The 13,210-nt window shown below is 41.2% G+C and overlaps 1 protein-coding gene across 1 annotated transcript; it reads right to left on the bottom strand.

Moving 5' to 3' along the window:
* Nucleotides 1-3,410: 3,410 nt before the first annotated feature.
* Nucleotides 3,411-9,830, bottom strand: LOC110521852 (transmembrane 4 L6 family member 4). Its single transcript, XM_021599782.2, has 5 exons — nucleotides 9,435-9,830; nucleotides 8,699-8,788; nucleotides 5,771-5,916; nucleotides 4,292-4,475; nucleotides 3,411-3,930 (listed from the first exon to the last, which is right to left on the bottom strand). Exons 1-5 carry the CDS (start codon nucleotides 9,606-9,608, stop codon nucleotides 3,910-3,912), a joined length of 615 nt encoding a protein of 204 aa, XP_021455457.1. The 5' UTR covers nucleotides 9,609-9,830; the 3' UTR covers nucleotides 3,411-3,909.
* Nucleotides 9,831-13,210: the final 3,380 nt, after the last annotated feature.

Genomic DNA, 13,210 nt, shown 5'->3' with positions numbered 1-13,210 from the left:
TGTATATTTTTATAAATATATTTATATATATTTATTTATACACACTACCGTTCAAAAGTTTGGGGTCACTTGTCCTTGTTTTTGAAAGAAAAGCACTTTATTTTGTCCATTAAAATTGATCAGAAATACAGTGTAGACATTGTTAATATTGTAAATGACTTTTGTTTTTAATGTAATATCTACATAGGAGGGTTGGTTGCTGATAATGGGCTGCTGTACTGTTGGCTTACAGAGGCCCATTATCAGCAACCGTCACTCCTGTGTTCCAATGGCACGTTGTGTTAGCTAACCCAAGTTTATAATTTTAAAAGGCTAATTGATCATTAGAAAACCCTTTTGTAATTATGTTAGCACAGCTGAAAACTGGTGTTCTGGTAAAGAAGCAAGAAAACTGGCCGCCTTTAGACTAGTTTACTATCTGGAGCAACAGCATTTGTGGGTTCGATTACAGGCTCAAAATGGCCAGAAACAAAGCACTTTCTTCTGAAACTCGTCAGTCTATAGTTGTTCTGATAAATGAAGGCTATTCCGTGAGAGAAATTGCCAAGAAACTGTACAAAGCTGTATACTACTCCCTTCACAGAACAGTGCAAACTGGCTCTAAACAGAATAGAAAGAGTGGGACGCCCCGTTGCACAACTGAGCAAGAGGACGAGTACATTATTGTCTAGTTTGAGAAACCGACACCTCACAAGTCCTCAACTGGCAGCTTCATTGAATAGTTCCCCCAAAACAGCAGGCCTTCATGGTAAAATTTCTGCAAAGAAACCACTACTAAAGGACAGCAATAAGAAAAAGAGACTTACTTGGGCCAAGAAACACAAGCGATGGATATTAGACCAGTGGAAATCTGTCCTTTGGTCTGAGTTAAAATGTGAGATTTTGGTTCCAACCGCTGTGTCTGTGTGAGACGCAGAGTAGGTGAACGGTTGATCTCCACATGTGTGGTTCCCACCGTGAAGCATGAAGGAGGAGGTGTGATGGTGCTTTGTTGGTGACACTGTCAGTGATTTATTTAGAATTCAAGGCACACTTAACCAGCATGGCTACCACAGCATTCTGCAGCGATACATCACCCCATCTGGTTTACGCTTAGTGGGACTATCATTTGTTTTTCAACAGGACAATGACCCAACACACCCCCAGGTTGTGTACAGGCTATTTGACCGAGAAGGAGAGTGATGGAGTGCTACATCAGATGACCTGGCCTCCACAATCACCCAACCTCAACCCAACTGAGATGGTTTGGGATAAGTTGGACCGCAGAGTGAAGGAAAAGCAGCCAACAAGTGCTCAGCATATGTGGGAACCCCTTCAGGACTGTTGGAAAAGCATTCCAGGTGAAGATGGTTGAGAGACTGCCAAGACTATGCAAATGGTGGGCTACTTTGAAGAATCTCAAATATAAAATCTATTTTGATATTAACACATTTTTGGTTACATGATTCCATATGGGTTATTTAATAGTTTTGATGTGTTCACTATTATTCTACAATGTAGAAAATATTAAAAATAATTTGTGAGTGAGTGTATACATAAACAGACACACATATACAGTTGAAGTCTGAAGTGTACGTACACTTAGGTTGGAGTCATTAACTCATTTTTCAACCGCTCCACAAATTTCTTGTTAACGAACTATAGTTTTGGCAAGTCGGTTAAGACATCTACTTTGTGCATGACACAAGTAATTTTTCCAACAATTGTTTACAGACAGATTATTTCACTTATAATTCACTGTATCACAATTCCAGTGGGTCAGAAGTTTACATACACTCAGTTGACTGTGCCTTTAAACAGCTTGAAAAATTCCAGAACATTATGTAAGGGCTTTAGAAGTTTCTGATAGGCTAATTAACAAAATTGGAGTTGTACCTGTGGACGTATTTCAAGGCCTACCTTCAAAGTCAGTGCCTCTTTGCTTGACATCATGGGGAAATCAAAGGAAATTAGCCAAGACCTCAGGAAAAAAAGTATATACCTCCACAAGTCTGGTTCATCCTTGGGAGCAATTTCAAAACGCCTGAAGTTACCACGTTTATCTTTACAAACAATAGTACGCAAGTATAAACACCATGGGACCGCGCAGCCGTCATACCGCTCAGGAAGGAGACGTGCTCCGTCTCCTAGAGATGAACGTACGTTGGTGCAAAAAATGCAAATCGATCCCTGAACAACAGCAAAGGACCTTGTGAAGATGCTGGAGGAAACGGGTACAAAAGTATCTATATCCAGAGTAAAACGAGTCCTATATCGACATAACCTGAAAGGCCGCTCAGCAAGGAAGCCACTGCTCCAAAACCGCCATAAACAATTCCAGACTACGGTTTGCAACTGCACATGGGGACAAAAATCATACTTTTTGAAGAAATGTCCTCTGGTCTAATGAAACACAAATAGAACTGTTTGGCCATAATGACCTTCGTTATGTTTGGAGGGAAAAGGGTGAGGCTTGCAAGCCGAAGAACACCATCCCAACTGTGAAGCTGGGGGTGGCAGCATCATGTTATGGAGGTGGTTTGCTGCAGGAGGGATTGGTGCGCTTCACAAAATAGATGGCATCATGAGACAGGAAAATTATCTGGATATATTGAGGTATTGGTCGCAAATGGGTCTTCCAAATGGACAATGACCCCAAGCATACTTCCAAAGTTGTGGCAAAATGGCTTAAGGACAACAAAGTCAAGGTATTGGAGCGGCCATCAGAAAGCCCTGACCTCAATCCTATAGAAAAGTTGTGGGCAGAACTGAAAAAGCGCATGTGATCAAGGAGGCCTACAAACCTGACTGAGTTACACCAGCTCTGCTTGTGGAAGTCTACCCAAAACATTTGACCCAAGTTAAACAATTTAAAGGCAATGCAACCAAATACTGAGTGAATGTAAACTTCTGTCCCCCTGGGAATGTGATGAAAGAACAAAAAGCTGAAATAATTCTCTCTACTATTATTCTGACACTTAAAATAAAGTGATGATCTTAACTGACCTAAAACAGGGAATTTTTACTAGGGTTAAATGTCATGAATTGCGAAATACTGAGTTTAAATGTATTTTGCCAATGTGTATGTGAACTGCCGACTTCAACAGTATATACACACACAAAATATCCACTACCATTATATTACCGCGCCACACACCCTAGCCAACTAGGTCTATCCAGAGCCATATATTTATAAAGTACAAGTATTTAAATACATGGCTTTGCATCTACCATTCAAACATGTTTAATGCAAATCGGGTCTGGGTTGGAGATACCTACATTGTTGTGTGTTTGTATAATATAGTGGAATCAACATCCTCATAATGTCATGGATAACCCAACCCAACACGACAGACTCCTCAGTAACCCCATGCCGTGACACAGCGGCGGGAAGCTAGCCATGTCCCTCCATTAAGACGTAGCCAGAATAAAGTTATAAGACGACTTTTTAAATGTATCTTATTGAACCTTTTATTGAATTAGGCAAGTCGGTTAAGAACAAATTCTTAACTTAACCCACAGGCCTACTAAAATAAGGCCAACACAGGTGTGGTCCACTCACTCTGTCAAACTTTTATGACGTTTTTTTTTTTTTCGTGTTTTTAAATAGCTAAAATGATTTTCAATGAAATGAGATACATATTTGATAGATTTAATTGATGCCAAGTGTTCTGTTGGACATGTCTTTTACGGTGAAATTATAATATAACTTGTAAAAACTGCTCTCATGTTTTAAACATATTGAATAATACATTTGATTACGTTAAGTATTATCTTCATTTTAAATAAATCTAATCTTTTCTATGCAAAAGGCCATCAAGTTAGGTAGGTAGGAAATTGTTGAATTTAAAAATATATATATTTAACTAAAATTAAATACACCTTATAGAAAGCCAGTTATAACAAGTCTTCTGAGAGGCTCAAACATCCTTAGACTGCACCATCAGTACTCTGAAAGACAAACACAGGACAAAACTTTCAAATCAACTCTTACTCAAATACAAACATATTTATACAGTGTATTAGTGTGACAATCACGGATGAGCTAATTGTTGCTAAGCTCACTGGAGTTCATGGTCAGACAACACATGGCCCGAGAGGTCAGTGACACAGGTGGGTGAAAATGTCAATAGGGGGCTAGCCTTATTGAGCGTTAGATGTGGGCAGGTCCAGTCCAGCTCTGTGCTTTAGAATACAATTAGTTAAAAGGTATGTTCCACGAGAGCAAAAGTATTTGTGACCCCAATTTGGCATATGGGCTAGATGTTTATTTAAGATTGTGGTGTTTCAAGACGAGGGTTGGTCCTCCTACCCCACAGCGGCCACAGGAGTCTCCACAGATGGCACCGATGAGTCCGTTGATGACCTGGATGGCACAGAGTACAGCCTGCAGCAGGCCCATCACCAGCAGCATGGAAAACAAGGTCAGGTGCCAGGTCACAATGCCCTCAGGTGCTGTACAGTCCTTCCACAGGGTGTGGTTATTCAGGTAGTCACTGGTGAAAATGGTGAAGCAAAAAGTAAAATACATTGCAGTGTGCTGAATCTTATCTGAGTGACAGTGAGTGAGTGAGGTACAGTGAGGGAAAAAACTATTTGATACCCTGCTGATTTTGTACGTTTGCACACTGACAAAGAAATGATCCGTCTATAATTTTAATGGTAGGTTTATTTGAACAGTGAGACAGAATAACAACAAAAAAATCCAGAAAAACGTATGTCCAAAAATGTTAAATTAATTTGCATTTTAATGAGGAAAATAGCATAGCTCCACAGTCAAATAATATTACTAGAAAATATTCATATTCATGAAATCACAAGTGCAATATTACAAAACACAGTTTAGCCTTTTGTTAATCCACCTGTCATCTCAGATTTTGAAATTATGCTTTACAGCGAAAGCAATACAAGCGTTTGTGTAAGTTTAGTGATCGCTCGACAAAACAAGAAGTACACTTAGCATCAGGTAACTTGGTCACGAAAATCAGAAAAGCAATCAAATTAATATTTTACCTTTGATGATCTTCGGATGTTTTCACTCACGAGACTCCCAGTTAGACAACAAATGTTCCTTTTGTTCCATAAAGTTTTTTTTAATATCCAAATACCTCCGTTAGTTTGGTGCATTATGCCCAGGAATCCACCGGAAAGAGCGGTCACGACAACGCAGACAAAAATTCCAAATTATATCCATAATGTCCACAGAAACATGTCAAATGTTTTTTTTATAATCAATCCTCAGGGTGTTTTTCAAATATCTATTCGATAATATATCAACCGGGACAGTTGGTTTTCCACTAGGACCGGGAGTAACAATGGCCGTCTTTCTCTTTTGCGCACAACTCACTCTGAGAGCCCCCACCTATCCACTTACGCAATGTGGTCGTTCACGCTCATTCTTCAAAATAAAAGCCTGAAACTACGTCTAAAGGCTGTTGACCCCTTAGGGAAGCCATAGAAAAAGGAATCTGGTTGATATCCCTTTAAATGGACAATAGGGATGCATAAGAACAGAGAGGTTTCAAAAACAGGGGCACTTCCTGATTGGATTTTCCTCAGGTTTTAGCCTGCAATATCAGTTCTGTTTAACTCACAGACAAAATGTTGACAGTTTTGGAACCTTTAGAGTGTTTTATATCATAATCTGTCAATTCTATGCATATTCTAGCATCTGGCCCTGAGAAATAGGCCGTTTACTTTGGGAACGTTATTTTTCCAAACATAAAAATAGTGCCCCTAGCTTCAAGAGGTTATTAACAACAATGTGTTTGAGTGGTAAAACTGTTCTTACCCGTCAACAAAGGGGTTGGTCCATAACTCTGTTGTACCATTGGTATAGAGGCACATTGGTCCATTATGAATGGCAACAGCAGACACAATGATGGAGTAGCCAGCCCCCAGAACCCCCACCGCAGCAAAGATGATCGAGGTGAACATCTGAGGAAAATAAAGATCACAGGTCGAGGTTCAATTCAATCAATCTGGGTATTGAATCCAGGCCATCCAAGTGACTCAAATAGACTTTGTTAGCCCCTCCTACTTTTAACTTGGTGGACTAACACTAGTGTTCAGGGCCCGTGTCCATACAGCGTCTGAGTAAGGATCAGTTTGGCTTTCAGACCATAATTGATAAGATTATATGGACAGGTCTGGGCTCCTGATCCTAGGTCAGGATGGACTTTAGGTCTTACTTATTCTGTGAGCATATCAGATTGATATATCAGCAACAGTTTGAAATAATTATTTCCTTGAGCCAACCAATGCAACAATGGACAATCAATCAATTGATCCTTTTGCCCCAAAATCTGTTGAAAGCAATGGCACCGTCCTAAACAATGCTGCAGTATGGTACTAGTGTGAGATCAATAATACTATTGGTCGGGTGGTAAGAGAGCGCTGTAGCTAAGCCACGCCTTCCACAAGCGATAAACCACGAAACGCAGATTAATTACTTGGAAGGTGTATATGGCAGCTAATTCAGCGTTTCATGTGAAAATTGATGATGCCACTCCTGGGGGCACTCTTCCCCTGGCAGTGCGGTTTTAAAAGGTGTGCACTGTCTCAGGCCGGTTTCTAAACCTATTGCGGCTATATGGGATTTGGCTTGGGTTTTGGATGTGCTGATGCCCCATTTGAATCGGTGGAGTCCGTGGATCTGAAGATCCTCTCCTACAAGACCGCTCTACTCGTGGCTTTGGCCTCAGCTACGGGTGGTGGAGATCTCCACCCGTTATCTGTTCACCCCTCCTGTATAATGTGCTCCTTTGGCAACTCTAAAGTCACGTTGTGACCTTCGCCTCCAAGGTCATGACTATGTCCTACAGGTCTCTCTCTAGCTTTTGAGTTTTTGCCCTCTGTTTCTCTTCTAAAGAGCAGAGCGGTACATGCCCTGTGTCCGGTAAGAGCATTAAGCATACTATAAGCATTAAGCATACTTGAGCGGACCAGTTTGTGTGACCAATTTTTTAAATTCTGTTTTTCTAATCCGGCTCGTGGTAGAGCGCTTTCTAAACAGTGTCTCTCCCAGTGGATTGTGGAAGCTGTTTCTCCAGCATATGACAGCGAAAGGCAGGAAATACCTAACGGTGTATGTGCCCAATCCACCAGGGGTCTGGCGGCATCTAGCCAAAGGTCAACAGATGGCGATATTGAGTCATAATTTTACAGTCCAAAGTGAATGTCTGCAGCCGACAGCACTCCTATCCACCGTGCACAGGTTCATACATAAAACATTCTCCATTCAGGCTGCAAAGGAGTCAATTTCCTCCTTAAATCAATTTAATAGCCAGAAGGTGGGAAAATATCCATACTTTCTTTGTGAAACACAATTTTCCACCACCATACTTGAGTGCCTAATGCTAGTCCCGGATGTTGCTTATCGCATTCAGCCAATCAGGTTGCAGCAGTCTTTTTTTTCACCGCTGGTCTGATAGTTTCAAAATAAAAGTTGTGCTTACTGAGCAAGCAGTTGTTGGCATGAACTTGTTTAGAAAACCTTTCACAACTTTTAATAAGAAAAATGTAACATATATGAAGTGAAATTATGTTGAGATTTATTAAAGGATATGTTCATAAACGTGTGCAATATGAAGTGTAATTAATAGTCAATTAAAGAATGAATATCAATAAAACATTGGATCTGAATGCCCCCACTAATTAGCCCATTTATCTCACTCTACGCCTGAGGACACCCTTGCCTGATGATTCCTGGCTGTGCCTGTCCCCAATCCACCTGGTTGGGCTGCCTCTCCCGTGCTGCTGACTACCTGGTGTGACCTGAACTGATCCCGAACTGCCATGTCTCTTACCATCACACCCACATACCCTGACTTCCTAAAGCATGAAAAGCCACCTGACCTTAGTCTTGAAGTGTTTGCACCCTCTATTCATTATAGGTTTTATGCTGGATATCTGTAAAACACAGACAATTGCTGATATAAAAAGAGCTTTACGAAATAAATGTGATTTATTGATTGAAGTGTGCTTCTATTTCATGGTACATAATCAGATAAGATTGACTTACACAATTTGTTAAGAGATCCTTTCAATATGTGAGCATACAGTGGACAATAAGCTGGACTGTGCACCATTTTGAAGGGGTCTTGGTGAGGATATTGTGATGATGATGACTGGGCGATATGGTATATTATCTGAAAGGATTTCTTTAACACATCTTGTAAGCCAATCTCATGTATCACAAAGGCAGGTTTTCTGTCGGGTTGGAACTCGGTGTGGTCTGCCGTCGCCCTTTTCATTTGGTGTCCGCTGGGGTCTGCTTAGGGTGTGATTTTCTATCCCCATAGCTGTTTAGTACTGAGTTGACCTACTGAAAGGGAATGTACAGTTATGACTATAGCTACTGTTCCATGAAGGAGGGAAATGAGGTACAAGAGCACAATTGAAAGAATGAATCCTCCGATTTATCACCTGTGGAAGACCGGGCTTACGGTGAGGCACGGTGTTGATTGGCCTTGTCAGGCGTGATCTAATGCTCTTCAGTAGAGGGTGGTAGTGTGCAAACTCCCCATTGCCTTCTTCAGGGAACAGTAATTATAGTCATAACTGTACGCTTCTCTTATCTGCTGGCCACCAGTATAATGAGGGCTTTGTCTATAGGAGTCCTGTGAATTGCCAGTGTACTGCTTTGGATGCCCCATGCTTTAACTAAATAAATATGTTAAGTTGCATGTTTTTTTTCTCTCCATGTAACGTCACTCACCGCAAATCTCTTTCCACAACTCTCGTTGCCACAGCAACCGCAGCAGTCATTGTTTTTGAGTCCTAGGAAGACCAGTGCTGGGAGGGTCATCTGTTCAGAAAGATATACAGCACACAATCATTAGGATCAGACCGCAACAATATACGCACAACCATTCGGATACACAACTATTGATTAAGATCTGGACAGAAAGACATCATACAACCATTTAGATAAGACCAGGAAGACTGCTCTCTATTTTGTAAATGCTCACTATAGCACAGACAATCATATTGGCTTGTACCCGAATAGTAGGGAGGCTACGGTGTCTGTCATCGGCAACAGGAAGGACAAATTGTACCTCATATACTATTATGCAGTTATAATAGATTATAAATGATTTACATCTGACCCACTCCCAGCCTCTCAACCAAAATCCACAGTCTAGTTCGCAGTAGGAAACAAAGCTTTTCAAAAGGACCGTTCATCTCACTAAAGCTGTCTTGTAGGCAGAGACGGTCTCCTAAACACACCGCATAGGCTATAGCCACAACTGTATATGTCTGCCTGACTGTTCAACTGTTTTCTGAAAGGCTCAAGACAATATTGGTACATTTCTATGTTTCTCCACATGTTGAATAGAGATATTCAAGTAAAACCATTGAAATTAGAAATGTGTACATTAGAGAGTTATTAGAAGTTATTAAAAGCCCCACGTCAAAGCCCTTTTCCATCCCTTCCATAACAGTTGACTTACCAGAACCCCAGATCCCATGATGCCCCCAAAGTACCACACCTCTTTAGTGATATGGTCATTGTCGTCAGCGACCAGCCCCCCAGGGAAGAAGAGCAGGATGTTACTGAGCACACACAAGATGGCCAGGGGGATCAAGGTGATGCCCAGGGACTTGGCAAAGCTACCCGAGCACATGGTTCACCTTATCAGCCAAAACAGTCACACAGGGCCAAAAGGGGTTCTCTAAAGTCCAAAGGGCTCCCACACAAACTCGTACACACCTAAACTGTACGTCCTCCCGTAAAAGGTTCCTATCTAGGATTGTACCTGTCCAGACCCACCAAACGTTTTCAATCCCTCAGATTGGGGAGGGGTGTATATATAGACTGCTGGTTGGATGATGTCATGATGTAACTGCCTTAAATTGAATTTACAGTGGCTGTGCTATGGCAACCATCTGGTCCGGTTAATGTTCTACTATAGCATTTGCCTGCATGGCCCCAGCCCTGACAGAGAGATAGAGGGAGGGTTATTGAACACACTGTCAGCCTATTGGGGTGCATACATGGTTATGAATGGGAGTATGTTTCAGGCTATACTTTTTCCTGATACTTTATGGTATTTTACTCGGCCAATGTTACAGTGAAACACCCATGAAGCCTCATAATTTTACATTACATGATTTAAATAATGCATCACACATTCCAAGCATTCCAATACAATCTGATTATCATTCAAGAATAACCTTTTTCCTTTACATAGTTTTATTCACATTTAGGCTTATATTAATGCATAATATTTAGTCTGAAAACAACAATGCCACTAGCATATTGTGCACTATTAGATTTATGACGTATAGGCTACAAGGTAAATGTACACTGCATGTACAAAACATTAGGAACACCTTGCCAAAATTGATTTGCACCCCATTTTGCCCTCAGAACATCCTTAATTCGTCGGGACATGGACTCTACAAGGTGTCGAAAGGGTTCCACAGGGATGCTGGTCCATATTGACATCAAGTTCGCTGGATGTCCTACATACGGGTAACTGTTAGGCATGAAAAAGCCAGCCGCTTTGCAGTTCTTGACGCACTCAAACCGGTGTGCCTGGCACCTACTACCATACCCCATTCAAAGGCACTTAAATATTTTGTCTTGGCCATTCCCCCTCAGAATGGCACACACACCATCCATGTCTCAATTGTCTCAAGGATAAAAATCCTTCTTTAAATTGTCTCCTCCCCTTCATCAACACTGATTGAAGTGAATTTAACAGGTGACATCAATAAGGGATCCTAGCTTTCACCTGGATTTACTTGGTCAGCCTATGTCATGGAAAGAGCAGTTGTTCCTAATGTTTTGTGCACTCAGTGTAGAATATAACACAACTAGACAATCAATATAGGGCCAATACCCCAAATACTCCATTAGGCTGACAGTGTGTTCAATAACCCCCCCTCTAGCTCTCTGATTGCCTTCGGAAAGTATTCAGACCCCTAGAGTTTTTCCACATTTTTTTACGTTACATCCTTATTTTAAAATGGATTAAATAAAAAAAACTCAGCAATCTACACACACTACCCCCATAATTGTCACGTTCTGACCTTAGTTCCTTCGTTTTGTCTTTGTTTTAGTATGTTTTAGTATGGTCAGGGCGTGAGTTGGGGTGGGCAGTCTATGTTCTTTTTTTCTATGATTTGGGATTTCTGTGTTTGGCCTGGTATGGTTCTCAATCAGAGGCAGCTGTCAATCGTTGTCCCTGATTGAGAACCGTACTAAGGTAGCCTGTTTTCACCCTTGAGTTGTGGGTGATTATTTTCTGTTGAGTGTTTGTATACTGCACCAGACAGAACTGTTTCGGTTTCATTCGTTCAGTTTGTTGTTTTTAATTTCAGTGTTCAGGTTGATTCATTAAATATTAACACACAATATCTTCCACAAACAACGGCCTTTACAATAATGACAAAGTGAAAACAGGTTTTTAGAAATGTTTACAAATAAAAACTGAAATACTTCAATTACATACAGTTGAAGTCAGAAGTTTACATACACTTAGTCCTTAAACTCGTTTTTCAACCACTCCACAAATTTCTTGTTAGCAAACTATAGTTTTGGCTAGTCAGGACATCTACTTTGCATGACAAAGTCATTTTTCCAACAATTGTTTACAGACTGATTATTTCACTGTATCACAATTCCAGTGGGTCAGAAGTTTACATACACTAAGTTGACTGTGCCTTCAAACAGCTTGGAAAATTCCTGAAAATAATGTCATGGCTGAAGAAGCTTCTGATAGGCCAATTGACATAATTTGAGTCACTTGGAGGTGTACCTGTGGATGTACAGTGGGGAGAACAAGTATTTGATACACTGCCGATTTTGCAAGTTTTCCCACTTACAAAAAATGTAGAGGTCTGTAATTTGTATCATAGGTACACTTCAACTGTGAGAGATGGAATCTAAAATCAAAAATCCAGAAAATCACATTATATGATTTTTAAGTAATTAATTTGCATTTTATTGCATGACATAAGTATTTGATCACCTACCAACCAGTAAGAATTACGGCTCTCACAGATTACGGCTCTCATTACCTGTATTAACTGCACCTGTTTGAACTCGTTACCTGTATAAAAGACACCTGTCGACACACTCAATCAAACAGACTCCAACCTCTCCACAATGGCCAAGACCAGAGAGATGTGTAAGGACATCAGGGATAAAATTGTAAACCTGCACAAGGTTGGGATGGGCTACAGGACAATAGGCAAGCAGCTTGGTGAGAAGGCAACAACTGTTGGCGCAATTATTAGAAAATGGAAGAAGTTCAAGATGACGGTCAATCACCCTCGGTCTGGGGCTCCATGCAAGATCTCACCTTGTGAGGCATCAATGATCATGAGGAAGGTGAGAGATCAGCACAGAACTACACGGCAGGACCTGCACCCATGGATTAAAATCCTGCAGCGCATGCAAGGTCCCCCTGCTCAAGCCAGCGCATGTCCAGGCCCGTCTGAAGTTTGCCAATGACCATCTGGATGATCCAGAGGAGGAATGGGAGAAGGTCATGTGGTCTGATGAGACAAAAATAGAGCTTTTTGGTCTAAACTCCACTCGCCGTATTTGGAGGAAGAGGAAGGATGAGTACAACCCCAAGAACACCATCCCAACCGTGAAGCATGGAGGTGGAAACATCATTCTTTGGGGATGCTTTTCTGCAAAGGGGACAGGACGACTGCACCGTATTAAGGGGAGGATGCATGCGGCCATGTATCGCGATATCTTGGCCAACAACCTCCTTCCCTCAGTAAGAGCATTGAAGATGGGTCGTGGCTGGGTCTTCCAGCATGACAACGACCCGAAACACACAGCCAAGGCAACTAAGGAGTGGCTCCGTAAGAAGCATCTCAAGGTCCTGCAGTGGCCTAGCCAGTCTCCAGAACTGAACCCAATATAAAATCTTTGGAGGGAGCTGAAAGTCCGTATTGCCCAGTGACAGCCCCGAAACCTGAAGGATCTGGAGAAAATCTGTATGGAGGAGTGGGCCAAAATCCCTGCTGCAGTGTGTGCAAACCTGGTCAAGAACTACAGGAAATGTATGATCTCTGTAATTGCAAACAAAATTTCTGTACCAAGTATTAAGTTCTGCTTTTCTGATGTATCAAATACTTGTGTCATGCAATAAAATGCAAATGAATTACTTAAAAATCATACAATGTGATTTTCTTGATTTTTGTTTTAGATTCCGTCTCTCACAGTTGAAGTGTACCTATGATAAAAATTACAGACCTCTAA

Source organism: Oncorhynchus mykiss, chromosome 30 (assembly GCF_013265735.2).
Source record: "Oncorhynchus mykiss isolate Arlee chromosome 30, USDA_OmykA_1.1, whole genome shotgun sequence".
In the NCBI taxonomy this organism is placed as follows: Eukaryota; Metazoa; Chordata; class Actinopteri; order Salmoniformes; family Salmonidae; genus Oncorhynchus; species Oncorhynchus mykiss.
Note: the sequence above shows the minus strand (reverse complement) of the source record. Positions and strands in the feature narration are given on the sequence as shown.